Here is a 26,497-nt window from a genome sequence, read left to right on the forward strand (position 1 = left end):
GAGGGGGATCCCCTCCCGGTGGTGGGGGGGGCTTTGCGTCGGCCCAAAGGGAGGGCGGGGCGGGGGCGGGATGGGGCCTCCCCTTTAAGGCGGGCCGCGGGTGACATCGGCGGGGCGGGGGGGGGGGGGGACGACAGGGCGGCCTCCTCCTCCTCCTCCTCCTCTTCTTCTTCTTCTCCCCCCCTCCGTCCCCGCCGCAGCCGGGCCCGAGCCCAGGGGAGCCCCGCCGGCCGGACGCCATGCCCTCCGACCGGCCCTTCAAGCAGCGCCGCAGCTTCGGTAAGGGGCGTCCGTCCGCGGGAGGGGTCCCCACCGTCCCCCCCTCCGGCCCCGCACCCCTCGGCGCCCCCATCCTCACCCGTTCCCCTCGCCCGGACCCCCGACGGTCGCCCCCACCGTCCACCTCCCCGCCCCCGGGGCCCTGCACCCCTCGGCGCCCCCCATCCTCACCCTTTCCCTTCGCCCGGACCACCGAGAGGGACCACCCGCCCCTCCACCACCGCCCGCCTCTGTGGCCCCCCCCCCGACCCCCCCCAACCTCACCGGTTCCCTTCGCCCGGACCACCGACAGCGACCACCCGCCCCTCCGCCCGCCTCTCTGGCCCCGGGGCCTGGCATCCCTCGCCCCCCGCCCCCGGCTTCGCCATTTCCCTTCACCCGGCCCCACCGACGGGGTCAGGCCGGACTTTGCGGGAAGCGGAGGGGACGGGGCAGGGGGTCCGGAGAAGGCGGGACCGGTGAGGGAGGGTGGGCAGGGCATCCCCCCTCCTCACCTCCCGCGTCGGCCGGGCCCGTCACCCAGGGAGGCCCGGGCCCGGGCTGAAGGAGAAGGGTGAAGGGCGGGATCAAGGGGGGATTCGGGACCCAGGTGCCCCCCCCCCCGGCTCCCCACACCGCCCTCCGGGACCCTCGTCATCCCCTCCTTTGATCGCACCCCCCGCCCCGGCTCAGTCCCCGGGACACGTCCAGGCGGCCCCCACCCCAAGTTGTGCGGCGGGACCGGGGCGAAGGGGCCACCCGATGGAGCGGACGCGTCCCGGGGTGTCGACGCCCTCTCCGTGGCACGTGGCCCCGCGTGGAGAAGGCGCCTCCCCCATCCCAACTCCCTGGCGGGCATCAGTGGGAAGAGACCCGTCGTTCCCCGCCCGGGCAGCCGCCCCGAGCTTCATTCGGTGACGGGAGAGCAGCGAGAGGCCTGGGCCGGACCTCCAGGCGGGCGGGCCCCGGACCGGGGGCCACGGGAGAGCAGCTCCCGGATGCCCGGAAAGGGGGGAGAGACGGCCTCTGGGTCGGCCTGCCTGGTCCCGGCCGAGCGGACGGCGTCGCCCCGCGGCGTGGCCATAAAAAATGACGACGGTGGCGGCGTTCGCGAAGCGCCCGCTCGTGCACGGGTGATCGGCTGAGACAGACAGGTCGGGCCCGGTCCCTACCCTTCATCCGGTCACGCAGGGTCTACGAGGGAGGGAGGGTGGCCACTGAATCCCCGTTTTACAGATGACCCCACGGAGCCGCAGAGGAGGTGGACGAACCTGCCCAGGGTCACCCGGCGGGGTGGGGGGGAGGGCCGGGCTCGGAACCCGGGTCCCCTCTCCGGCCCCTGCTCTTTCCGCTAGGCCTCGCCGTGCCTGCGCCGTTTCTGGTGGCCACGGGCGCCGCCTGCCCGGCACGGCGTCTCGCTCCGCTCTGCCCCGACCGAGGGCGGTGGGGCGCGGGGACCTCACGCGGTCTCTCTCGCCCCGCAGCTGAGCGCTGTAAGGAAGTGCGGCAGATCCGGGAGCAGCACCCCAACAAGATCCCGGTGAGTGGCCCCGTCTCCCCTCTCCCCTCCCTGGCCCGCACCCTGCTGCCCCACTGAGGGGGCCGGGGTGTCCCTGACCGGCCCACAGGTGATCATCGAGCGCTACAAGGGGGAGAAGCAGCTGCCCGTGCTGGACAAGACCAAGTTCCTGGTCCCCGACCACGTCAACATGAGCGAGCTGGTGAAGATCATCCGGTATGTGTCCCCTCCCCAGGGTGGGAGTTGTGGGGGTCCTCCGGGGTCCTATCTTTCGGCCGGGGCGGGGCTCGGCGGTACGGCCCGCCGGGCGGAGCGTGGGCCGGGGCGTCGGAAGGACGTGGGTTTCCATTCCGGCTCCGCCCCTTGCCCGCTGCGTGACCTTGGGCGGGTCACGTCACGGCTCGGGGCCTCAGTTACCCCGTCTGTAAAACGGGGATTGACCGCGAGCCCCGTGCGGGACGCGGACCGTGTCCGACCCGGTGATCGTCTACCCCGGCCTTTTAATATGGCGACCGCCTCAGGGTAAACACTTAAACGCCATATGAGATAAACAAACGCAAAACACAGGGCAGCGACCAGCGTTAGGGTGCGCGGCCCTCGCCGGGGCGGTCCCTGCCGAGCTCCTGTGGCTCACTCTCCCGGCTGGGGGGGGACGCGGGGAGACGGGCAGGCCCCAGCCCGGTCCCCACCGCCGCGGTGCCCCCTTCTCCCCAGCCGCCGGCTCCAGCTGAACCCCACCCAGGCCTTCTTCCTGCTGGTCAACCAGCACAGCATGGTGAGCGTGGCCACCCCCATCTCCGAGATCTACGAGCAGGAGAAGGACGAAGATGGCTTTCTCTACATGGTCTACGCTAGCCAAGAGACCTTCGGCTACTGAACGGGGGGGGAGGGGGCCCGGGGGCCAGGCTGCGCGCCCCATCTCCCTCCCGGCTCAGCCTAGGGGGCTGCCGCCCGGCCCCTCTCCTCCTCACGCCATCCTCCCCCCGGGCCGCCCGGCCGCCCCGCTCCCGGGACGTCGGGCTCTGCCCCGCCACCGCCCCTCCCCCGGTTCCGGCCCGACGCCGGACCGTCTGTGGCGGGGGCGGGAGGGCCCCGCGACGTACCTGCCCGTCCCCGGGGTGTCTCCATCCACTTTGGGCGCTCCGACTCTCGGTGCTAGGCGGTGGACGGAGGAGCCCGTGCCCCCGGCCCTCTGGGAGAGGTGACGGGGGAGGAGGCGGCTGGTATTTTCTCCGTCCTCAGCTCTGCCCCTCCGCTTCGGGCAGCTCGACGGAGGGGGGGGGGGGGCGGGGCCGGCCTCCGTTGTCCACAGGTGGGAGCTGCCTCGGGTGGCATGTGCCTGCTTCTCCACACCCCCTCACCCCCGCCCTCCTCCCGAACCCACCCACCATGTGTACGTGAACCGTCGATAAAGCTCTGACGACTACATGAATTCAAGAGAGACTCCCGTTGCGGCTCAGGGCAGGCAAAACCGAGGCCAGGGGGGGTTTTGTGCGGCTCCCCCCGACCCGTCGAGGCCAGCAGGCGGGTGGCGGGGTCGTGCCAGGCAAGAGGCGGCCGGTCCCGCTCGCCCCACCGGGCCTGTGACTGCGGAGACCCCATCCCTCGCCCGGCCCCGTGACGGAGCGAGGTGCGGCCCGGAGGGAGCCCTGGAGGAAGAGGACCTGCTGATTGCCAGCCTCTCGGAGAAGCAGCGCGGCTCGGTGGAAGGAGCCCGGGCGTGGGAGTCGGAGGCCATGGGTTCGAATCCCGGCTCTGCCACTAGTCGGCTGGGTGACTGTGGGCAAGTCACTTAACCTCTCTGCGCCTCAGTTACCTCATCTGCAAAATGGGGTTTAAGACTGGGAGCTTCCCGTGGGAGAACCTGATGACCCTGTATCTCCCCCAGCGCTTAGAACAGTGCTCTGCACATAGTAAGCGCTTAACAAATACCAACTTTACTATATCACTAGGGCTCCCGGCACCGGGGCCGCGCCCTACCCACCCGACCACCCCTTGTAAATGCTCAGTACGGGGCAGGGCGGGGAGTAGGCCCTCGATACGTACCGTCGGCTGCCACCGCAGGACCCCCACGCCAGAGGCTGGCTGCCGAGGCGGCCCGTGTCCCGTTCGCCCACGAACACCCCGAGAGGTCCATGGAAATCTGCGAGGGAGGTGGGGGCCGGAAGGATGGGAGACCGGAGCCGGCTGGTCCGGGCCCGCAGAGGCTACCAAATGAGACGGGGCCCAGCTCCTGACTTTCCTCTCGGGGATGAAGCGGGGGAAACTGCAGGGGGCTAACTCACGGGCCCCCGATCCGGGGGGACGCTCGCAGCCTGGATGAGGAAGCCGGGGAGGAGGCAAGAGTTGCCGGTCCGTGCTCGGGGAGGGTCCCCGAGGCCCGGCCAGCTGCGGGGGCCGCTACGGAGCCGGCTCCGCCCGAGGGAAAAGCCCAAAAGCCCCAGCCCGCAGGCCCGCCCCCCGCTAACTCGCACACACCGCCGCTTCACCGAGAACCCTGCCAGACAGGCCTGAAGAGGCTGAAAACGGAGACGGGAGCCCACACCCAGAGGCCTGGGAGATCAGGGGAAGCGCTGGGAGGAAAAGGGAGGGATGGGGGTGGGGGCGGTGGGCGGGAGGGGGAGGACAGCCCAGCTGGGCCTCGCTGAGGGCTCTGCAGTTGCCGTTAAGTAGGAAAGGATGTTTATTCAGCCCCCGACGAGGGGGGGGGCCGGGCGCCACGCCCCCACAGGGGGTCAGGGTGGGCAGGCCAGCTGCCAGGATTCAAGGCAGGGTAACGGTGGCGATGCCGGTCGGGGGGGAGCGCGAGGGACGGGGACGCCGGGACCCCAGCCGGGGAACGTGGGGAAGACAGTAGAGCCGCCGGCCCCCGGTGAGCGGACTGCAGGTGGGACCTCGACCGCCTGCCCCTCCAAGCCGGGCCCCGGGGCGGCCCGGCTCCCACCCAGCGGGGCCGCCTGGTCCAGAGAGCTCTCGGGGGCGGGGGGGGCGGAGCCCCGGCCCCCGCAACTCCAGTCCAGTCCAAGGCGGGAGGGCCTCGCCGCCCCCTCCCTCCACGCCGCCTCCGGCTCCTCCCGCACCGTGTCCAAGGGGCCCCGTGTGGCCAGGCTCCCCTCCTCCGGCCCCAGCCCTGTCGGGGACCAGGCCAGGGTCCGGACAGATGGGTGGGCAGGGCTAGGCCTGGCACCCCTCCTCCTCCTCCTCCTCCTCCTCCTCCTCTCCCGACCCTGCCGGGGTCCTGGCCGGAATCCCGGCGGGCGGGCGAGCGGGCGGAGCTACTTGAGCACCAGCATGGCCTCGGCGCCGTCCTTGCGGGGCAGGTTCAGGCCGTGAGTCAGGTAGTACTCCCGTCGCAGGAAGGCATAGAAGTAATCCGACACGAGCAGGATCTGTGTGGACAGCAGGCGGTCGGCGAGGGGACGCGCCCCCCCGCCCTCTCGGCCCACGGCCGTTTCTCCCCATCCCGGCGCTCCCTGCCCGTGAGTGATCTCCGGGGACGGCCCGGCCCCGAGCCAACGAACCGCCACGACACCCCGGGAGAACTCGAGGGCCCGGATGGGTCTCCTGACTCGGGGCATCCGGAACCGGAAGAGGATTCCCAGACCAGTGGCCCCGGGCGGGCACCAATCCTCCAGAGAGGGGGTCTCGGCCCAGCCCGACCGGCTCCGTCAGCATTCTCCCGGGCTCCGTGACCTCCCTCGGCCCCCGACACGAGCCCGGTGTCCGCCCCGGGACCGGTGCGGGTCAGTCCCTCCGGCGATCAGCAGGCGAGGGGGGGGGGGATCCGTGAGAGAACCGCTTCCGCCCGGGGGGGACCCGGCCACCCCGATGCCTGACCCCCGCCCGGGTCACTCACCTGCCCGACGTTGAACGTCAGCGTGATGGCGTAATAGAAGTTAGAGTTGGCGCTTCCCGCGTAAATCCAGAGGTGCCACAGAACAGGGAAGAGCAGGGAGCACACGACGATGACACAGGAGAGGACGAAGACGTTCCGCAAAACTGGGCCGAGAAGAAAACCCAAGGATTTAGCACCCCTCCACTTGCCCACCACGCTCCCTGGCGGGGAGGGACGTGACTCTGGCCCCGGCGGCCGGTCTCCTGACCGGGAGGGCCCCGGTCGCCGCCCCGGTGCCGGGTCCGGTCGGCCTCCCCGCCAGGAGGGCACCCGCCGGCCGCCCCGGTGCCCGGTCCGGCCGGCCCCCCGGCCAGGAGGGGACCTGACTGCGACCCCGGCGTCCAGTTGGGCCAGCAGCCTCTCTGCCGGGAGGGGACCCGGCTGTGACCCCAGCAGAGAGACCCAGCTCCGCCTCTGCGACAGAAAGTTCCCAAGAATGAAACGCAGCCACGTCTCCACCACAGAGGTCTGGGGAGAGGGGGGGAATCGCCCCAAGCCCCTCGGTCTGCATCCAGGAGGCAGAGGCGGGCGGCAGGGCCACGGCCCTCGGGGTGACCAGGGGAAGCCCCAGTGGAACGGGCACCTGGGTGCGTTGACGGCTTCCCACCCCCGCGACGGTGATCTTTGGGATCCTCCTCCCCCTCTCCCGCCCGATGTCCCCGCGGCTGCCCGTGCTGCTCTGGGAATGGGATCCGGCTGTCAGAGGGGACGAGCAGCCCCCGGCGGGCTGGGCGGAGGAGAACAACGGCCGGGGTGCTGGCGGTCCCGGTGGCGACCGCCCCTCCGACCGCACCTGCCGGGCCGGAGCCCGCTCTGAGCTGCGGCCCCCGGCGCGCTCGGACGAGTGACCTCACCCTCAGACACGTGGGCGCACGAGTACACACGTGCGCGTGTACGCACACGCGCACACACTCCCGACCCGTGTGCGTCCCGCCCAGATTCCCCGCCGGGTGCGGGACCGTGTGACCCGGCTCTCCCAGGGACAGCTGGACAGGGGCGACAAGGTTCAGGAGGTCAGAACGGCCGTCAGTCCGGTGGCCGTAAACCCCGCCCCATTGGCTCATCGCCGAGGGGTGGGGTGGGGATAGGGAGCGGGTGGGAAGAGCCGGGGCTTAATCACTTTGTTTTTCCGACACTCGAAGGCGTCCGTCCCCAAGCCTCCGCCGGCGGGCCGGCCTAGGCCGGGCCCCCGGCCCGCCCACTCGCGGGGTACCGGGCGGCTCCGGGCGGCACGAGTTGGATGGGCAGGAACCATCCCCCTGAGGTCAGACCGGGGGTCAGGTGGCCGATGCCCACTTCGGGGACGGCGGCTGGGGGAAAGGGCGGCTCCTCCTGGATATTCTGCTCCGGGGGGCCGGTCGGAAACGGGGCGGCGGGCGCGGCGCCTTTCCCCCCGCCGGTTGCCGACCGGCGCGCCCACCCACCCGCCTGCCCTGCCCTCCACAGGTGGGGGAATCACCGGTCTAGCCGGGCTCCGAGTCGAGACGGTTTCACTTCCTGCATTGCAGGTTGAAGGCAAGCCCGAGCACGCCGGGCCCCAAACAACAAGCCTCACTTCCTCCCCGGGAGTGGCTTGTTTTCATTTGGCAAAGTGGGACGCTCGGAGCCACGAGGCTGACGCCTGATCGGAGGGTGGGGAGGCCGGCCTCACCCCTCACACGCGGGGGCCCAACGGGGAGGGGTCCCCGTGAAGCTGACCGGGATCCCCGGCCTCCGAGAGTCCCGGGGGGTGCGGGCGCCCACAGGCTCCGGGCAGCGGGACCCGCGGCGCCCGCGGCATCCCCTCGTCTCCACCTGCCCTCCCCCACCCCCAGCCGGCGGCCAACTCCACCCTGGCGGGACCCAGGCCGGGGGGGTGGGACTTACATCTGCACAGGTGGCTCCACACGGGGAGAAAGGCCAGGTAGAGGGCGGCGTCCCCCACGGTCGGGTACGATTTGAAGATGGAGATGACAGCAATCTGCATGAACATGAAGAAGAGGGGATGCTCCCTGGGGCAGAGGGAAAAGAGGCGTCAGGGACCGAGCTCGGCTGGCCTCCGAGAAGCCCCGAGGCTCCAGGGCCCTACTTCTCGGGCCCTTCCATGGGCCCCCACCACCGGGGCGACTCCTTCAAGGATGGGAAACCCCACCCAGTGCCCCAACCCCTGGGCACTGAAGACGAAGCCGTCACCCGGCTCTACGGACAACACGCCCCGCGGAGGCCCAGCCCCCGCCTCCGCCCCGGCGGCGGCTCCTGCGACCCTCTGAACCACTGGGCCCACTCGGGGCCGGGACCAGCTGGAACCGTCCTAGGTTCCCACATCTCTTCCTTGCAGGGGGAGAACGGATTCACGGCCCCGCTGAGGAGCGTGGACCCGAAGGGGACCGGGACCCCCAGCTTCTCCCCACCCTGGGCGCAGCATTCAATCATTCATTCAATCGCATTTATTGAGCGCTTACTGTGTGTAGAGTGCTTGGGGAAGTACAACAATAAACGGTGACATTCCCTGCCCAGAACGAGTTTACGGTCTAGAGGCAGGGAGGCACGCAGCCGGCCCCGGCCCTCACCCGAGAAGGGCCCCACTGGGGTTGGCGGGCCGGGTGAGCAGGGTGGGAAGTAAGAGAGGGTCTGTGGAGTCACGGTGCTGCAGGCTGGAAGGACATTTTGGCCTCTCCGGCCCCGCTGGGCAGCCTGGCTGGCAAGAACCAGGGAGCAGTGAGGTCAGGGGATCAGGTGACTCCTAAGTGTCCTCTGGAATTCAAATGGCAGGACCAGTCACGGGGCAACTATGTGCCCCTCCCTTTCCCCTTCCCCTCTTCTTCCTCCCGGGTCCTTTCCCGCCCCCTCCATCCCCTGCCCTCTCTCCTTCAGGTTATTTGCTACCTCTTCCACCCAGAGGATGAACGGGGTGGGACGGAGGGATGTGGGGTGGCGCAAGGAGGCCCTGGGCACATTCGGCCTGGAGCAGAGCGCTGGGAAATGTTGGGAAATCGAATCGCCCCCAGGTTGCCTTCCCCGATTCATTTCTCATCCTCCTGTACATCCCCAACTGCTTTCTCAGCACTTCCGTGCCACCTCTCTCACCGCCACGTAATCCTCGCCGCTCAACCTGGAACACTTACGTCCCTATCTTTACACTCTCTTTCTCGCTCCTGCTTGGGTCTGCCTCCCCACTTAAGACTGTCACCTCCTTGAGGGTAGGGATCGTATCTACTGGGCTCTGTCAGAGGTCTGCACACAGCAGGCGCTCAGTTAATAGGACCGAATGACTGCCTGGAGCTGGGGCTCAAGGGAAATCATACAAGTGTCGCCCTGCGCTCTGCCTCCTCGGGTTGCAAGAGGAGAGAGAGGAACTGGAGGAGGACGATGAGAAGGGGGTGTCGGTGGCCAGAGCGGGGGCCGGGAAAGGAGGCCTCCGAGACCGCTCATCTCCAAATCTCCGGAGACGCACCGGCCCCCATCCCTCCGGGTAAGGCAGACGCGGACCTCGGCCCTCCCGGAGGTCCGCGGCCCGAGAGCGGAGTAGGGAAATGGGTGGATGCCCCAGCAAGAGAGGTCCGTGGTGCCCGTCTACGACCCGGGAAACGGTTCCCGAGGTGGGGACCGGGGGTCGGCGTAGCCCGGCCTGAGCCCCACAGGAGAGACCGCTTATTAATAATGACGACTGTGGGGTCTGTTAAGTGCTCACTGTGTGTCAAGGCCTATACTAGGTGCTGGGGAAGATCCAAGATAATCGGATGAGACCCAGACCCCGACATGGGGCTCACCGCCTAAGAGGGAAAACAGATCCTGAATCCCTACTGTACAGATGAAAAAACTGAGGCACAGAGAAGTGAAGTGACTTGCTCGAGGTCACACGGTAGGCAAGGACAGAGCCAGGATTAGAACCCTGGTCCTCTCGCTCCCAAGCCTGTGCATTTTCCATAAGGCCAGGCCGTTTCTCCCTCTATCGGTTCTGTAAGCGGCCATGTGTTTTGTCTCGCTCGGTGGCTTCCGGTCTCAGTTTCCTCCTCTGGAAAATGGGGTTAATTACGTCAGCCTCCGAGCTTCGAAACCAGAAACGCTTGGAGGGAACGAGAAGACAGAGATGAAAATAGCAGCCTCGGCTGGGCCCCGGAGACCGTTTCCTAAAATTGTTTATCGTAATGTCCGTCTTCCCTCCTAGACTGTCAGCTCGCAGTGTACAAGGCACGTGCCTACCGACACTGTTATACTGTACTCTCCAAAGCGCTTAGTACAGTGTTTACTGAGCACGCATTGAGTGCTCAGTACACAGAATTGATTCCTGGGGTGAGGGACCAGATGTACGACTCGGGATGACCCCTGGCCTCCCCTGAAGGCCTCTCTCCCCACGGCCGTTAAGGCCCAATGCTCAAGCAGGGAGAAGGGAAGGAGTTTGGAAGGGCTCGGCTGCCGGGGCCCCTGACCGCCCGACCCCAGAGGGTTTCTGCGAAAACAGGGCAGCAGGTCTGCCGACTGACTCACTTGAGTTTTACCGCCAAGGGGATGGTGTAGAAAAAGACGTTGATCTGGAACACGCACACAAAGAAGAGGCTGAAGTGCTCAAACATCTCCGCGAAGAAGTACCAGAAGAGGCCGACGTTTGGGGTCAGGTCCGGGACGGAGAGGCTGGAACCGAAAGCACAGGCGGGAGTCAGAGGTCGTCGGCACCGGTGAGGTTGCTCGGCCAGGGCCCGGTCATCCCCGGCAGAGCCGCGGTGGCCCCCGGAGAGGAGCCCGAGTCCCACGAGAGGCCCGCGGCCCCTCTCCCGCAGAGGTCGGAGGGCAGCGCGGGCCGGTGAGAAGGACGCGGGCTCCGGGGGTCAGAGGAGCGGCGCCTCCACCAGGACTGTCTACTGACCCAGAAACCGGGCCGAGGACCGCCCCAGAACGCGCTCTCTGGGGGAGGCTCAGCTTTCGGACAGCAAGCCACCAGCCCCCAACTCCTGACCGACTAGAGATCGGAAGGTTGGAAACAAAGAAGGGTCGGGGCCAAGGAGCTTCGCGCCGGTCTTGGCTACTTGGAGAGAGGGCCTCCGGGTCTTGAAACCAGGCCGGGGGAGGGGTGGGTGGGGCGGGGCAGCCCGATGCTCCGGGGGAGATGTCAAAGGAGGTCAGGCAGATGGGAAACCTTTCATCCCTCTCCTCCAAGTCATTTCGGGGAAAAATCAAAGAAAGAACACACATCAACCTGGAATGATGTTTTTGGTCATAGCTAAGGAATTCCAGTGGCTCCCACTGGCAATTAGTGATGGACAAAAGATGAGGGAGGTAGGGAGGCATGGCAGTCCCCCTGCAGGGAACCCCGTCTTGCTCAGTCCCACTCTGCCCCACTCCCTCCTCTCCCAGGAAATGGGAAGAATCAAAACCCACCCAACTCGCAGCCACCTTCACCGAGCTCCTGACGACCAAAAGGGGCCGTCCCCGAGGGTTTTTTTAATGTATGCGTTTTGGGTTTTTTTAAATGGCATTTGATAAGCGTTTACCAGGTGTCAACACTCTTCTATGCACTGGGGTAGATAAAAGTCCATTAGGTTGGACGCAGTCCCTGCCCCGCACGGGGCTCACAGTCTAAGTAGGAGGGAGAACGGGAAAACTGAGGAACGGAGAAGGGACTTGCCCCAGGTCGCCCAGCAAGCTTTTAGCACAGCCAGGATTAGAAGCCAGGTCCTGACTCCCAGGCCCACGCGCTTTCCGCAGAGCCATGCTGCTTCCAGGCCAAAAGGCAGCTTCCTCTCTTTTGGATTTAGTTTAGGCGAGGCCAACAGTTTTGGCTCCAGATTTGGGGGGCACAAGTGCGGACTCCGCCTCGACTCCTCCTAAAAGGCCTGGGATTTTCCAGACTCGGGGCCCACAGGCGAGGGGCGACGGAAATCCCTCCTCCCAGGGGGGTGGGACTTTCACTCCCCTTCAGTTTCTGGCTCTGATGGTTGCAGCAGGCCTAGCTGATGCTGTCTCAGCAGGGGTTCAGGGCTGACGGGGGCTGCCGAAAGGGCTGGTCCCAGGGGGATTTCATAAAGAGGCCGGCTAGCTGGCAACCGGGAAGCTCCCCTTCACCTCCGCTTCAATCGAGCAACTGGTACCCGAGCGCCGCGCGAAGAGAGAGCGGAGGGTCTTTCAGGGCCTCCTGCCAATCAGACGCCGTCCCCATCCCCGAACGATTTTTCCTAAGCTAGTCTGGCCACACGTTAGGCTTCCCGAGGACGGGGGTGGATCTTTCGGTTCTACTGCGCTCCCCGGAGCTCTCAATTCAGCGCTCCGCTGCACACGGTGGGGCAGACCGGCCGGTGTCCCGCCCATCGCCACGGCGAGCCGGAACTACTCACATAAAACCGTACACGGCTGGGATGAAATCCCAGGAGTTGAGGAGGAAGAAGGACAGGCAGATGATCACCAGGAGACTCCCCACGTACATCACCGCGTACTGGCCCGTGAAGAGCCACAACGCTTTGCTTTGCAATTTCACGGGGATGTACTGTCGCTGGAGGAAAACATAAACCAGGTCAGAGAGGGAGGGGGGCCCCACGGCACCCCACAACGGCGACAGGGCGGCACCCCGACCCCCTCCCTCACAGGCGGCGGAGGCGGAGGGGTTGGATGGTCTTCCCACCGGGGAAGCTGACTCCGAGGACTCGGAACAATTCCGGCCCCGCCGGGTGCCCCGGGAAGACATGGCACGTAGGAAGTGCTTAACTCATTTCATTAAAAATCCAAACCCAACAAAAATAAAAACGAGCCGCTGCCCCGACAGCGCAGGGCGTCTTATCCCCTGCCTCTCCGCGGAGCTGAGCGGGGAGACCTGCTTCTCCTCCATCCAGCCAGCCCGAGGCCAAGGGCTTCTGGAGCGGGGCCAGAGATTCTACTTTGAAAACGAATCTCACCCCAAGACCGCAGCTTGGGGGCTGACCCGGGCAAGCTGAGCTCCTGGTGCGTCTACCAACTCTCCCAAGTGCTCAGTACAGTGTCAAGAAATACAATCGTTGCTGATGATGGTGCCCTTGGGTCCCCGGGTGGTGCAAAAGCAGTTACACGCTCACTGATAATAATAATAACCATTACGGTATCTATGAAGTGTTTACTATGTGCCAGACACTGAATTAAGCGCCGGGGTGGCCACAAGCAAATCGCTTTGGACACAGTCCCTGTCCCACATGGGGGTCCCAGTCTCAATCCCCATTTGACAGAGGGGGTAACTTGAGCACGGAGAAGTGAAGTGACTTGCCCAAAGTCACACATGGGACAAGTAGCAGAGCCGGGATTAGAAACCACGACCTTCTGACTCCCATGATCGTGCCATCTCCAGGCTGTAGGTTCCCCCGCACCTCCCTAGACTTCCATCCTCCTAGCCCCAAATCAGCACACTCCAGAAACTACTTCCTACTTTTGGCATTAACCAGCAGCGGTACCCTGAGCTTTCAGGTATCAGGGACCCCAGGAATGCCCTGGAAAACTCTGCCAACCAGCGACAGGGGAGGGAGGTCATCCCTCAGCATTTTTCCGAAGAGCCTTCCGAGGGAGGGAAGGGCGGGAGCCCACACTTAGGGGCAAGGGCCAAGGGTCAGCCCAGTAGGGCAGCCCGGGACGCAAGCAGACCAGAAGAGGTCAACGGACAGGGCCGCCCACCGTACTGGAACCCGTCACGGACCCCGTCGGGACCCACCAAACGGCTCCTGATCGTCTGGCTGGAGACTACCCAACCTCCCTCTTCGCCCGACTCTTCCCTTCGGGAAGAGGGGCCGGTTCAGTTCCGTTTCCTAGAGGCTGCCTGCTGCCCGGGCTCGGGTGCCCGCCTGGTACAAAGGGCCGGACCTCCAGCCCTGCCCCCGCCTCGCTGGCACCCCGACCCCCCGTGTTTCCCAGTTTTGCTGCCAGCCCGATCGTCCACGAGTAGCTGCGGATCCACAAACTGGGAGAGCAGCCTCTGCTGGAACCAGGAGATGTGGACCATAAGCAAGACGTTGGCTCCTTCTGCCTTCACGTACTCGCGGGTCTGCCGTGCTGGAGCTCCTTTCCCTCACGCAGCACTTGGCCCTTTACGTCTATCCGTTCCCTTCCCTTCACGAGCCTGGGCGCCCTCAAGATAGGGACCGGGCCAATTTGATTTTTTTTTTTAATGGTTTCTGTTAAGCCCTTACTACGTGCCGGGCACTGTACTAAGCACTGGACCAGATACAAGATAATCGGGTTGGACCCAATCTCTGCCCCACGGTCTTAATCCCCATTTTTGCAGATGAGGGAACCGAGGCACAGAGAGGTTAAGTGACTTACCCAAGATCACACGGTAGACGAGTGACGGAGCAGGGTCTAGAACCCGGGGCCTCTGACTCCCGGACTCGAGTCATTCCACTAGGCCATCCCGTTCCTCTTACTGCCTCCCCTAAACCCGCTCCTCTTCCTCCTCCTGGTCTTCCCAGAGCGGTCCGTGACATCGCCCGCACCCTCCCCGGCTCGGAAGCCCACAGCCGGGGGTCCCTTCAGCATCTCCCACGCCGGCCGACGCCACAACCACAGACAGAGCCGGGGGGAAGGAAAGGGGCTCCCCCCGGGCCCAGTCCGCAGCGGCCGGCCGGTCCTGTTCCCCGGGGGGGGGGGGGGGGGGAGACCTCAGGCGAGGCTGGGAAACCTTCCTTCACTACCAGCTAGATGCTCGCCAGATGTTCCCTTCCGCTCCCTTTCCCCACGGTTCAAGCAGTCCACTGCCTGCAGATGCAGCTCGTACAGTGTCCCTCTCCCCCCATCCGCTGGGCCCCCAGATGTCCGCCGTCCTCCTTCACCCCTCCCCGCAGCCCCCCGCCCAGCCCCGCCATGGCCTGCTAGCCAGGGAAGGCTACCTGGAGAAGGTAGAGTAGTCCGGGTGCGAACAGCGTCAGCGGGTACAAGGACTGGTAGGTGGCCAGGGCCAGGAAGACGGCACTGAGAAAGGCGCTTCCTGTGGAACGGAAACAACACCGTCGTTGAGCGGGCCGGCCCGGAGACAGAGAGCGTGGACACCCTACACCCGTCCAGAAGCATCGGCGCCGACGCTCCCTCCGGGCCAGCCGGCCGGCTCCCACAGGGACAGCGATTCTCCGATCAACCGCCTGATCCTCTTCAGATCAACCGACATCCCCATCTCGCCCTGAGTGATCCAGCACGGCTCGTCCCAAACCCCCAATTCTCCCCTCACGCCCCAGCACGGACTACCCGACACCCCCGACTCTTCCCTCTCCATCACGGATTATGCCCTGCCAGGTCCCGGCACTCTCTCCTTCTCCGAAGTCTCGCATCTCCTCCTGCCTTCCGGGCCTCTCTACTTGGAGGTCATCCCTCCACCTCAAATTTAACACATCCAAAACAGAGCCCCTTATCTTCCCACCCAAAACCTGTCCGCCCAACTTTCCCATCACTGTAGACGGCACCACTATCCTTCCTGTCTCGTAAAACCCGTAACCCTGGCGTCACCCTTGACTCCTCTCTGTCGCTCCACCCACATATTCATTCCATCATTAACTCCTGTCAGTCCCACCTTCACAACATCGCTAAGATCCACCCTTTCCTCTCCAACCAAACCGCTAGCACGTTAATACGATCACTCATCCTGTCCCTCCTGGATCACGGCATCGGCCTCCTTGCTGACATCCCAGTTTCCCGTCTCTCCCCACTCCGGTCCAGACTTCACGCTGCTGCCCGGTTTGTTTCTCTACAAAAATGTTCTGGACGTGTCACCCCGCTCCTCAAAGAACTCCAGTGGTTGCCCATCCACATCCCTATCCGACAAAAACTCCTCACCATTGGCTTTAAAGCCCTCCACCACCTCGCCCCCTCCCACCTCACCTCGCTTCTCTCCTTCTACGACCCAGCCCACACACTTCGCTCCTCTAGTGCTATCCTTCTCGCTGGCCCTTGATCTCACCTATCTCGCGACCAACCCCTAGCCCGCGTCTTGCCTCTGGCCTTGAAAGCTCTTCCTCCTCAAACCCGACAGACAATTCCTCTAGCCCCCTTCAGAGCCTATTGAAGGCGCGTCTCCCACAGGCCTTCCCAGACTAAGCCACACCTTTCCTCGTCTCCCACTCCCTTCTGTGTTACCCTCACTTGCTCCCTTTGTTCTTCCCCCTCCCAGCCCCACACCACTTATGTGCACGTCTGTAATTTTATTTATTTGTCTTGATGTCCGTCTCCCCGTCCCAGATCGTAGGCTTATTCCGGGCAGGGAATACGTCTGTTTATTGTTGTACTCTCCCAAGCACTTAGTACTCTGCACACAGCGAGCACTCAATAAATACGCCTGAATGAGCGCATGAAGGAACTATCCAACACTTCTGACTCTTCTCTCTCCATCTGTGACTCTCCCTCAGTGACCCGATAAATGTAGCGGGCATTCCTAACGCGCTACTATTATGACCACAGCTGAATTTCTACTGGATTTCCAATGCCCATCTCCCTCTGCCGCAGGATCCCGTCCAGCGAAGCCATCGGTGGCCTTCCCGGCCACCCAAACTCCGGGACGTGCCGCGCAGCTCCGACAACCGTGTGTACCGAAGCCGCCCTGTGACCCAGAAGCGCACTGGCCAGAAAGCATCCAGCTCGAATCCGGTCGGGCACGAAGCTTGGCGGAGCCGGACCAGACCCTCCCCGGGGGCTCACCCTTCACGGTGGCTAAGATGAAGAACGCGATCAGGGTGTTGTTGAGGGCACACGTGGACTTGGCCACACAAGACAGCACGGTGTATGGGTTGAAGAGATAGCTGTAGGGGAAGAGAGAGGGAGAGACGAACTCCACACACCACTCTTAACACCGGAGCCAAGGGTCGGGGGGCCGGGGGACCAGGGAGCCAGCCCCGACGCTGCCCGGCCCGGAGGTTCACCCACCTTCACCCCGCTCAGCTCTCCTGCTCACACCAAGGAAAAGAGGGGGCTACTGACCGCGTTCCGGTGCACGGACGCCGGCTTAGTAGCAGAAACAAGATCCTGCGACTGGCCCTTTCCCACAAGGGGAGCAGGACTGGGCGATACAACTGAAGCGCAGGACCGGGAGAAGCGTTAATAATAATGATAGCATTTTTTAAGTGCTTATTACGTGCCAGGCACTGTCCTAAGCGCTGGATAGATACGAGATAAGCAGTCTTAATCCCCATTTTACAGATGAGGTAACTGAGGTCCAGAGAAGGCAAGTGGCTTGCCCAAGGTCACGCGGCAGACGAGTGGCGGAGCCGGGATTAGAACCCACGACCTCTCCCAAGCCCACGCTCTTTCCCCTAAGACACGCTGCTTCGCGGTTGAAGCGGGATTTAACCGGGAGAAGGGGCCTGTCCAGGTGGGCCGGCGGAGACACGAGGATCGAGTCTCCCTCTAGCCGGGGCCACCCCCGCGCCCCTCTTCTCCAGCCCCCGCACCCCCATGCCCCCGGGGGTACTCACAACAGGGCCACCTTGAGGGGGATGTAGCGCATCTCCAAGGGGGTCCGGATGAGCTCCGCCACATCTGGGGCAAACTGGTCCAGCTCCAGGAGAAGCTTCTGTTTCTTAAACTGGTCAAGGGACCAAACGGGTCATGAACCATCAGGACGGGCGAGCGGGGTCCGCCGAGCTGCCCTGGGCCTCCCGTTCGAGGCCCATCCACAGCCAGGGGACGCAGGGTCCCGGGTTCACGTGGGCGGTCGGGGGGTGGGGAGAGCAAGCGGGGGGGAGGAGACAAAGGCCGGGGAGGTGTCCCAGCCCCGCCCGGGACCGCTGGGCAGCCGGGCAAGGTGCCGGCTCAGAGTCGAGCCGCACGTCGGGAGCTGGGAATCCTCCAGCCGAGAAGATGATCATCTCCCCGGGTGACGGCAGGCGGGTCGACCCCCAGTGCCGCCCGCCCCACCTCCCCGCGACTACCCGTTCCAGGGCGCCCACGCGTCAAATTCCCAGGAGTGGTCCCAACATCCGGGCCGATGCCATCCTGGGAATCGTTCCACGGGGAAAGGCAGGGACACGGCTGCGGCCCCTCCCTTCACCAGATGGCCCATCTGGGGTTTCCACACCAAGGCCCGCCGGGCTCAGGTCCGTCAGCAGCCGCGGATGGGAGCGAGCCTCAGTCCTACCTGTGGAACGCCGGGCACCCCAGAGCTCACGGGGCCCCACCGTCCAACCGGCTCCGGGACCACGCTTGGAAAGAATCCGACCCCAGATGCCCCAGGACCCGACGGGCCAACCTGGACAGTCTCCGGTCCCGAGGGCATCTGACGGACGGACACCCCTCCTTGCCTGCCAGGTGCGGCAGATCACTTCTCGGGCCCAGGCCACCGGGGAGCTAACGGAAAAGATCCACCACCACAGCACACCACTGAGCTGACTGTAAGCTAGTTATGGGCAGGGAACGTGTCTTCCAACTCTGCTGTACTGTACTCGCCCAAGCACTTAACGCAGTGCTCCGCACGCAGTAAGCACTCAAGAAATACCACTGACTGCCGATCGACTGATTTCACGGCACTGGGGTCATCAGCGACGACCGGTCAAACGGCCTTTCAGGTCAGTTCACTCTGGCCAACGAGAAATCCACCCATTCCTTCGGGGAGGCAGCTGGGCCGGTGGATAGCGAATGGACCCGGGAGTCGGGAGACCCAGTTTCTAGGCTCGGCCCTGCCTTCGGCCCGCCGCCCTGTCAGTCGGGGCAAATCACCAAACCTCTCTGGTCCTCAACTGCCTCCTTCGTGAAATGGGCATAGGACTCCTGCTCTCCCTCCCAGACCACCCTCCCTACGGCTGAGTCTACTCTGTTTCTGCCATTCCAAAGGACCGACCTCCGCAAGGGGACGAGCAAACCGCTTCCGGGCTGGGGAGGCCAAACGACAGTCGTTCCCCCGCACCAGCATATGGGCGAAACCGGCACGGCCACGTTCGCGGCCGGGCGTCCTCGGAGACACCCCCAACGGGCCACAGCCCGCTCTAGCTGGATGCGGCGCCATCTCTAACTCAAAACCCATCCCAGCAGGATGGGGGTGACTGCCCGGGGAACCCATCAACGGTCGGTGTCTTCTGGGCACCTCCTGTGTGCAGAGCACCGCGCTAGGCACCTGGGAGAGGGCTAGAAAGTCCCAGGACACGGTCCCTGACCTCCAAGGCCAGGGGGCACAACACCGGCCGGGATGCCCGGGCACCACCTTACTGTCGGACTCCCGGGAGTGGAGAATGTGGAACCGTGAGAGAAGGGAGGCAGGTCGGAGCGGAAACGCCTCAAGGGTGGGGACCCCCGTCGCTTCTCTGTGGATGGGCTTCCTGAGCGCTCAGCTACCGAGGCTCCACGGCTACTCCGGGTGCTTGGCCCGGGGTTCAGCAGCAAGATGAGCTCTATTCGCTCCCCGTTCGCTCACGCCACTACAATCCCGCCCCCGCCCCGACGGGGCCCCCTTCAGCTGCCGGCCTCCGTGTGCGGCGGGCGCCCCGGCTGCTCTGCTCCGCCCACCGAGCCCCCACCACTTGAGCCGGCGGGGCCGGCCGGGCTCTCGGTGAAGGACGAGAACAGGTTGGGGGTGAGGGAGGCGTCGATCCGCCAGCACTACTCACCACCCCCCTGTTGAAGTCCTGGATGGCCATGTAGAGGGCCACGGCAGTGAGCGCATCCGTTGCCTTTGGGGAGAAGAGAACAGGGCGGTGAAGGAGACCGGTAACGAGGCGGACCCTGCGGGGAAACCGGGGGACCACGGGAAGCTGCTGCCCCGCCACAATCCCAGGTGGGACTCCCCTCGGCCCCCAGAGGCTTTTAGGGCACGTGGCCAACCCTCGCCAACCGCAGTCGGGGCTCCCGGACCACCCCGGCGGAAGGGCTCCGGAAACCCCTGCGGCGGTCCGTCCGCGAGGGTAGGGGAGAGGCTCGAGGAACCAGGACGTGAGGTCCGGCAGCTCCAGAAAGGCTGGGGCAGAGGCCCACCCACAACCTGCACCTACAAGGGGAGAGGGGTGTGGGGCCCACTGCCCAGAATCCCAGACCAAAGCAAAGCCAAGTGCACGCCCACTTGGACTCACGGGCACGCACACACCCACAGATACGCAGATCCCGGGAACCAGACCCCAAAGCAGTGAGTGAGGAGGAGGTCAGGCCCGGGGACGGGGGACCGAAGGCCGGCCCCTCCTCCGTGACCAGCCGGGTTAAACTCTGGCGGAGGCAGTGGGGAAAAGGAAGAGGGGGGGACGGGTCGTCGGACCCTCCCCGGCTCGGAACGGAGCTGCTGGGGCGGGGACGGCTCCCTTGCAGAGCGGAACCGTCTCTAAATCACCCTGGGAGGGGTTTGCGGGGCACCCAACCAGTCGGGAAGCAGGTAGGACTGCCCTTATGAGACTGTCCAACCTGTATCTCGCCCCACCTTGGCCGGAACTCTCCCCGCTCCTCATCCAGCAAACCCCGGGTTGCTCCTCCCCCCGGCGAAGCCCACTGGGAATACCCCTTGCTCCTGGAAGACGTCCTCGAGTCATCTCCCATCTCCCCACCCTAGTTCCCTTCCAAATGATGCTCCAACTCTTCCAAAACATCTACACACTTAAGTCACCACTGCCCCGGTGACACTTAAATACCCATCTCACAGACCCTATTCTTTGCCCATCTGCAACTTCAGTGTCCATCTGCCCCGCTCGACCCTAAGCTTCTTGAGGGCAGAGGGGATGTCTTCTAAATCCTCCGTACGCTGCACGCTCTGCACGTGGCAGGCGCTCAGGACTGCTCGGCGCTGGTGACCCCGAGAACTCTCAAACCCGGTTAAAGTGACTTTTTAAATGGGAAACTTACCATGAACACCAACTCGGCGTAGTCGACCAGGAAATGAAAGAGGTATATCATTAGTGGGGTCTGCAGGTGGAAAAGACAAAACCAGAGATGAGATCCAAGCCGACCGGCACTCGGAACTAGACGACGAAGGCATTCGAGTGGCCCATTCCTTCTGCCCCGACCCTACCCCCCGGCGTGGGATCGATCCATCGGTGGTATTTATTGAGTGCTTACTATCTGCCGAACTGTATCAAGTGCTTGGGAGACCCCGGTACGGCGGAATCGGCTCAGAGACCGAAGCGGGGGGTCCCGCCAGCCCCATCGGAACAAGAACCTGCCTCGGGAAGCAAACCAAGCGGGCCCCGCCGCTACTTGGGGCCGGACCGTGCCGGGCTGTGTGGGCCCCGCCGCCGACCCTGGCACCATCTCCAGCCGTCTCCCTCGTGGTTCTCGTGGGCTGTTACGCCGGCACCTTCACAACTCGGCGGGGGCCGACCGCTTCCGACGGGAGCGGGGGCACGGAGGGAGGAGGGCGGGCGGGAGGGGGCCTCGTGGATCTACCCCCAGGGAACAGCTGCCTCCCCTGCCACGGCCACACTGCCCGCCGAGAGCCGGTTCAATGCATAAAACCCTCCCCAGTGGAATTTCCACTGTTTTCTTGGCTGTAGCCTGGGTCCACCCTCTCGCGAGGCGGCGTCAGACAGACTGGCATGACCGACTGCCCTTTCGCGAGGTGGCATCGGACAGGCACAGTAGACCACGCTCTCGCGAGGCGGCACCAGCAGGCACGGCCAACTGTGCTCCCGTGAGGCGGTGTCAACGGGCCCGGGCAACCGCGCTCGGGCCCCCGGGAGGAAGTGGCGAGGCAGGAGGACACTCACTTCATGAAACACGGCTCCGGAGTACGGAGACACGCCCAGGTCCAGCAGGGACAGGCCTTCGACCACTGCAAAACAAGACCCGCCCAGATGCATCGGAGAGCCGAGACTCTGTTCCCCCTCCCTCCCTCCGACCCCACGCACACCCCGAGGCCCTGGACCGAGCCTAGCAACGCCCCAGAGAGACGAGCCCAACCCAACTTGGGGGGTCCCGGGGGGACCGGACCGGGTGTGAGCACAGATCACGAGCGCCCGTCCTCCTCGAACACGAAGCGACGTGAGGGCGGGGAGCGCTTCCCGGACAGCCCTGACTTGACGGGGCAGGCCGGCTCTGGGCCCGGAGCAGCACTGCCCGTTTGACCGCTAGCTCCGAGGGCTCCGTCGCGTCTTCCAACTGTACTGAGTGGACCGGATGACGGGGGAGAATAAATGCCCAGTCCACGACCAAGCCAGTGGCCGCGGGGGCTGGCCCAAGAATAATTGAGTGACCAGCCCAGTACTTCTGAACCCAACTAAACTGGGCAGCGAGGCACCGAACACATCAGACGGAGATTTTTCCAGGACGACTGTGACCCTGGGGGGACCCCCGAGGATCCCACCCAGGAGCCGGCAGCCTGAGGGCCCCAGGGCTCCGGGCCACTCTCCCTCACCGGTGCCAACCTACCTAAGCCCCAAGAGACCCGAGGTCTCCCCTCGTCCACAGCAGTGGGGGAGGGCGCACGTGTCCGCCCGTCACGCACAGAGAGGAGTCAGGGGTCGAGGGGAGGGCTCCGTGGGAGGCAGAATGGAGGATATACGGGGCCAGAGACACGACACGACCGGTCAGTCGAGCTTGGGTGCGTACTGAGCGTCTAACGGCAGCCTACCGTGTACAGAGCACCGCGCTGGACGCCGCAGTAAGAGTCCTACTGTCGGGGAGCTCCGGGCCTGACGGACTCGGCTCCGAGCGTCCCGCTTAACTCCACGCGCCTTAACGTGGCAACAAAACCAAGGTGCGCCCCCGGCATGAGGTCCCGTGTCTTTCCCCACTAGGAAGTCTCCGGACAGAGCCCTTCCCGGGCGAGGCGGCTCAGTCTCACCGGACGGCCACCCCTCCAAACCCTCACTCTAACCCTCTCCACGCCTAAGAACGCCCTCACTGCGGCGGGCGACCGTGCCCTCTCTGCCCCTCGCCGCCCCCGACCCCGGACCTCCCTGCCCGCTGCCATTATTGAGCAAGAGGCCCTTGGAGGGAGGTGTCACCTCTTCTTGCATGTCCTCCCGTCACCTCAAGCTTAACAGGTCCAAAACGGATCTCTCACTTTCCCACCCAAACCCTGTCCGACTCACGGCTTTCCCACCGCTGTAGACTGCACCGCCATCCTTTCCGTCTCGCGATCCCACAGCCTTGGCGCTGTCCTCGACTCCTCTCTCATTCAACCCACCTAATCAATCCGGCACTAAATTCTGTCGGTCCCACCTTCACAGCGTCGCTAAAATCCATCCTCTCCTCCTCCGTCCAAGCTGCTAACATGTTAATACGATCGCTTTTCCTATCTCACCTCAATCACTCTATCGGCCTCCTGGCCGACCTCCCAGCCTCCCGTCTCTCCCCGCTCCAGTCATTCATTCATTCAATAGTATTTACTGAGCGCTTACTATGTGCAGTCCACACTTCACTCTGCTGCCCGGGTCATTTTTCTACAGAAACGTTCAGGACACGTCACCCGCTCCTCAAAACACTCCCATCGACCTCCGCATCAAACGAAAACTCCTCATCTTTGGCTCAAAGCAATCACCTTGCACCCCCTCCCACCTCACCGCCCTACTCTCCTAACACAACCCCGCCTGCAAACTTTGCTCCTCTAACGCTAACCTCCTCGCTCTTCCTCCACCCCGTCTATTTCGCCGCTGACCCCTCGCCCGTGTCCCGCCTCTGGCAGGAAAATGCCCTCCCTCCTCCAATCTGACAATTATTCCCCTTCACTTTGAAGCCTTACTGAAAGCACATCTCCTCCAAGAGGCCTTCGCTGACATATATGTAGTTTATTCACTTATTTGTTTATACACATTAATGTCTGTCTTCCCCTCTAAGCCGTAAGCTTGTTGTGGGCAGGGAATCTGTCTATTGTTGCATTGTCCTCTCCCATGACCTTATGTACAGTGGTCTGCACACAGTAAGCACTCAATAAATATGATTAAATGAGAGAATGAATGAATCAAAGTGAACTGCCGATTTCACGGTTCTTGGAGTTGCCTCTGGCGGAAGGACAGGGAAATAAACTATCAACTGGGAGGGGGACGGGGTTCCCCGGGCCGCCTCCCACCGGGCACATATGAAGCTGGAAGGTCAAGAAGCCTGTGGCTGCGGATGCACCCGGAATGCAAGAAAACCCGGCCGAAAGTCGGGCTTGGGAGTCAGAGGTCGCGGGTTCTAATCCCGGCGTCGCCCCTTGTCAGATGGATGACTTTGGGCAAGTCACTTCATTAGAGAAGCAGCACGGCCCAGTGGAAAGAGCCCGGGCTTTGGAGTCAGAGGTCATGAGTTCGAATCCCGGCTCTGCCACTTGTCAGCTGTGTGAGTGTGGGCAAGTCACTTCACTTCTCTGTGCCTCAGTTTCCTCACCTGGAAAATGGGGATGAAGACTGTGAGTCCCACGTGGGACAACCTCATTCCCCTGTGTCTACCCCAGCGCTTAGAACAGTGCTCTGCACATAGTAAGCGCTTAACAAATACCAACGTTATTATTATTATTATTCTCTGGGCCTCAGTTCCCTCATCTGTAAATTGGGGATGAAAACTGTGAGCCCGGCACTGGGCAGGGACGGTCTCTATCCAGTGCCCAATTGTCCATTCCGAGCACTTGGTCCAGTGCTCCTGCACAGAATAAGCGCTCAATAAATACTATTGCATGAAATACAATTGAATGAATGAATGAATGAATGAATAAGCTCCTCCTTCCCTTCCTGCCTGTTTAGACCGTGAGCCCGTCACTGGGCAGGGACGGTCTCTATCTGGTGCCCAATTGTCCATTCCCAGCGCTCTGCACCCAGTAAGCCCTCAATAAATACAACTGAATGAATGAGCAAGTGAGTGAATGAATGAACGAGTGAATGAATGAATGCGGTCCTCCTTCCCTCCCTGCCTGTTTAGACCGTGAGTCCGTCGCTGGGCAGGAACCGTCTCTATCTGGTGCCCAAATGTCCACCCAGAGCGCTTAGTCCAGGGCTCTGCACCCAGTAAGCACTCAATATACAACTGAATTAATGGATGAGTGAATGAATGAATGAGTGAATGAATGAATGAGGTCCTCCTTCCCTCGTTGCCAGTTTAGACCGAGGGCCTGTCGTTGGGCAGGGACGGTGTCTATCTGGTGCCCAGTTGTCCAGTCCCAGTGCATAATCCAGTGCTCTGCACCCAGTAAGCACTGAATACAATTGAATGAATGAATGAATGATTGAATGAGTAAATGAATAAACGAATGAATGAGGTCCTCCTTCCCTCCCTGCCAGTTTAGACCGTGAGCCCGTCTTCGGGCAGGGACGGTCTCTACCTGGTGCCCAATTGTCCAGTCCCAGCGCTTAGTCCAGGGCTCTGCACCTAGTAAGCACTGAATAAATACAATTGAATGAGTGAATGAATGAGTGAATGAATGAATGAATGAATGAATGAATAAGGGCCTACTTCCCTCCCTGCCAGTTTAGACCATGAGCCCGTCGTTGGGCAGGGACGGTCTCTATCTGGTGCCCAACTGTCCATTCCCAGCGCTTAGTCCTGAGCTTCTGCACCCAGTAAGCGCTCAATCAATATGACTGCATGAATGAATGAATGAGTGAATTAATGAATGAGTGAATGAATGAAGGAGTGAATGAAGGAAGGAAGGAAGGAATGAATAAACAGAGTGAATGGAGTGAATGATGAATGGAGGAGTGAAGGTATGAATGAGTGAATGGATGGATGGATGAATGAATGGATGAATGAGTGAATGAATGGAGTGAGTGAATGAGTGAATGAAGGAGTGAATGAATGAGGAGTGAAGGAATGAATGAATGGAGTGAAGGAATGAATGAGTGAATGGATGAATGAATGAATGAATAAGTGAGTGGATGAATGAATGAATAAGTGAGTGGATGAATGAGTGAATGAATGGAGTGAGTGAAGGAGTGAAGGAATGAATGAGTGAATGGATGAAAGAATGAATGAGTGAGTGGAGGAATGAATGGAGTGAATGAATGAAGGCGTGAATGAATGAATGAGTGGATGAATGAGTGAATGCATGAAGGAGTGAGTGAATGGAGGAGTGAATGAATGGAGGAGTGAATGAATGAAGGAGTGGATGAATGAATTCATTCATTCAATAGTATTTATTGAGCGCTTACTATGTGCAGAGCACCGTACTAAGCGCTTGGGATGAACAAGTCGGCAACAGATAGAGACAGTCCCTGCCGTTGGACGGGCTTACGGTCTAATCGGGGGAGACGGACAGACGAGAACGATGGCACTAAACAGCGTCAAGGGGAAGAACATCTTGGAGTGAAGGAAGGAATGAATGAGCGAATGGATGAATGAATGAGTGGACGAATGAGTGAATGAATGAAGGAGGGAGTGAATGCGTGAATAAAGGAGTGAATGAATGGAGGAGTGAATGAAGGAGGGAGTGAATGAAGGAGGGAGTGAATGAATGAAGGAGGGAGTGAATGAATGAAGGAATAAAGAAGTGAAGGAACGAGTGAATGGCTGAATGAATGTGTGAGGTCCCGGGCCCGGCCCCTCCCCGCGCAGGCAGGGCCGTGGGTTGGGGCCCGGAGTCGGAGCGCCCCCGGCGGGCTCACCTCGCTTCCAGGCGCTGAGCGGGGACCCCACCTCCACCCGCTCGGAGATGAAGTCGGCCAGGCTGGAGCGGAACAGGGCCGCCCGCACCGTCACGGCGGCCACCAGCACCGAGCCCAAGGGAGCCGCCATCTTAGCGCCGGGCGCCCGGGACCCCGGCGGGGAGGGAAGCAGCGGCGCGCATGCGCCACAACCCCCCTCTCCCCCCTCCCCCGCCACGGCCGCGCTCGGGAAAAACTACCATTCCCACAAGCCCGCGCGCCGGACTACGGGAGCCCCCGAAGGACAATCTTAGCCCGCTGCGGACCGGCGGGGGCGTTTGCCGGAAGCGGCGCTGCGCCTCGCGGCCGCAGGGGGGCGACCGAGCCCCCCTTCCCCCCTCCCCCCCCCCCCCCCCCCCCCACCGTCAACTCCTAATAATAATGTTGGTATTTGTT

At 63.0% G+C, this 26,497-nt stretch overlaps 2 protein-coding genes across 3 annotated transcripts; one reads left to right on the forward strand and one right to left on the reverse strand.

The window, feature by feature from the left end:
• The first annotated feature begins 148 nt into the window (after window positions 1-148).
• MAP1LC3A (microtubule associated protein 1 light chain 3 alpha) lies at window positions 149-3,214 on the forward strand. The gene is made up of 4 exons (XM_029079607.1): window positions 149-279; window positions 1,743-1,798; window positions 1,887-1,993; window positions 2,492-3,214. The coding sequence occupies exons 1-4, from the start codon at window positions 240-242 to the stop codon at window positions 2,652-2,654; spliced, it is 366 nt and encodes a 121-aa protein (XP_028935440.1). The 5' UTR covers window positions 149-239; the 3' UTR covers window positions 2,655-3,214.
• Window positions 3,215-4,436: 1,222 nt separating this feature from the next.
• Window positions 4,437-26,212, reverse strand: PIGU (phosphatidylinositol glycan anchor biosynthesis class U). Of its 2 annotated transcripts, none has more exons than XM_029080098.2 (12): window positions 26,063-26,212; window positions 21,254-21,318; window positions 20,394-20,453; window positions 19,178-19,240; window positions 17,054-17,163; window positions 16,281-16,381; window positions 14,486-14,583; window positions 11,981-12,135; window positions 10,140-10,283; window positions 7,539-7,663; window positions 5,634-5,776; window positions 4,437-5,166 (listed from the first exon to the last, which is right to left on the reverse strand). In XM_029080098.2, exons 1-12 carry the CDS (start codon window positions 26,190-26,192, stop codon window positions 5,053-5,055), a joined length of 1,308 nt encoding a protein of 435 aa, XP_028935931.1. In that variant the 5' UTR covers window positions 26,193-26,212; the 3' UTR covers window positions 4,437-5,052. The 2 variants fall into 2 exon arrangements, with proteins under 2 accessions (XP_028935931.1, XP_028935932.1); XM_029080099.2 differs by having other exon boundaries at window positions 5,080-5,166; window positions 7,539-7,632.
• Between the last annotated feature and the right edge of the window lie 285 nt (window positions 26,213-26,497).

This window comes from Ornithorhynchus anatinus, chromosome 15, assembly GCF_004115215.2.
Source record: "Ornithorhynchus anatinus isolate Pmale09 chromosome 15, mOrnAna1.pri.v4, whole genome shotgun sequence".
Taxonomy (NCBI): domain Eukaryota; kingdom Metazoa; phylum Chordata; class Mammalia; order Monotremata; family Ornithorhynchidae; genus Ornithorhynchus; species Ornithorhynchus anatinus.

Bases quoted from the DNA above. Each gene is read 5' to 3' on its own strand.
- MAP1LC3A (XM_029079607.1), top strand. From the start codon at position 240: ATGCCCTCCGACCGGCCCTTCAAGCAGCGCCGCAGCTTCG. The intron at 1,799-1,886 runs GTGAGTGGCCCC...ACCGGCCCACAG, and splicing joins AGCACCCCAACAAGATCCCG to GTGATCATCGAGCGCTACAA. The intron at 1,994-2,491 runs GTATGTGTCCCC...CCTTCTCCCCAG, and splicing joins GAGCTGGTGAAGATCATCCG to CCGCCGGCTCCAGCTGAACC.
- PIGU (XM_029080098.2), bottom strand. From the start codon at position 26,192: ATGGCGGCTCCCTTGGGCTCGGTGCTGGTGGCCGCCGTGACGGTGCGG. The intron at 19,241-20,393 runs GTAAGTTTCCCA...TTCTCCCCAAAG, and splicing joins ACGCCGAGTTGGTGTTCATG to GCAACGGATGCGCTCACTGC. The intron at 16,382-17,053 runs GTGAGTACCCCC...CTTCCCCTACAG, and splicing joins CCCCTCAAGGTGGCCCTGTT to CTATCTCTTCAACCCATACA.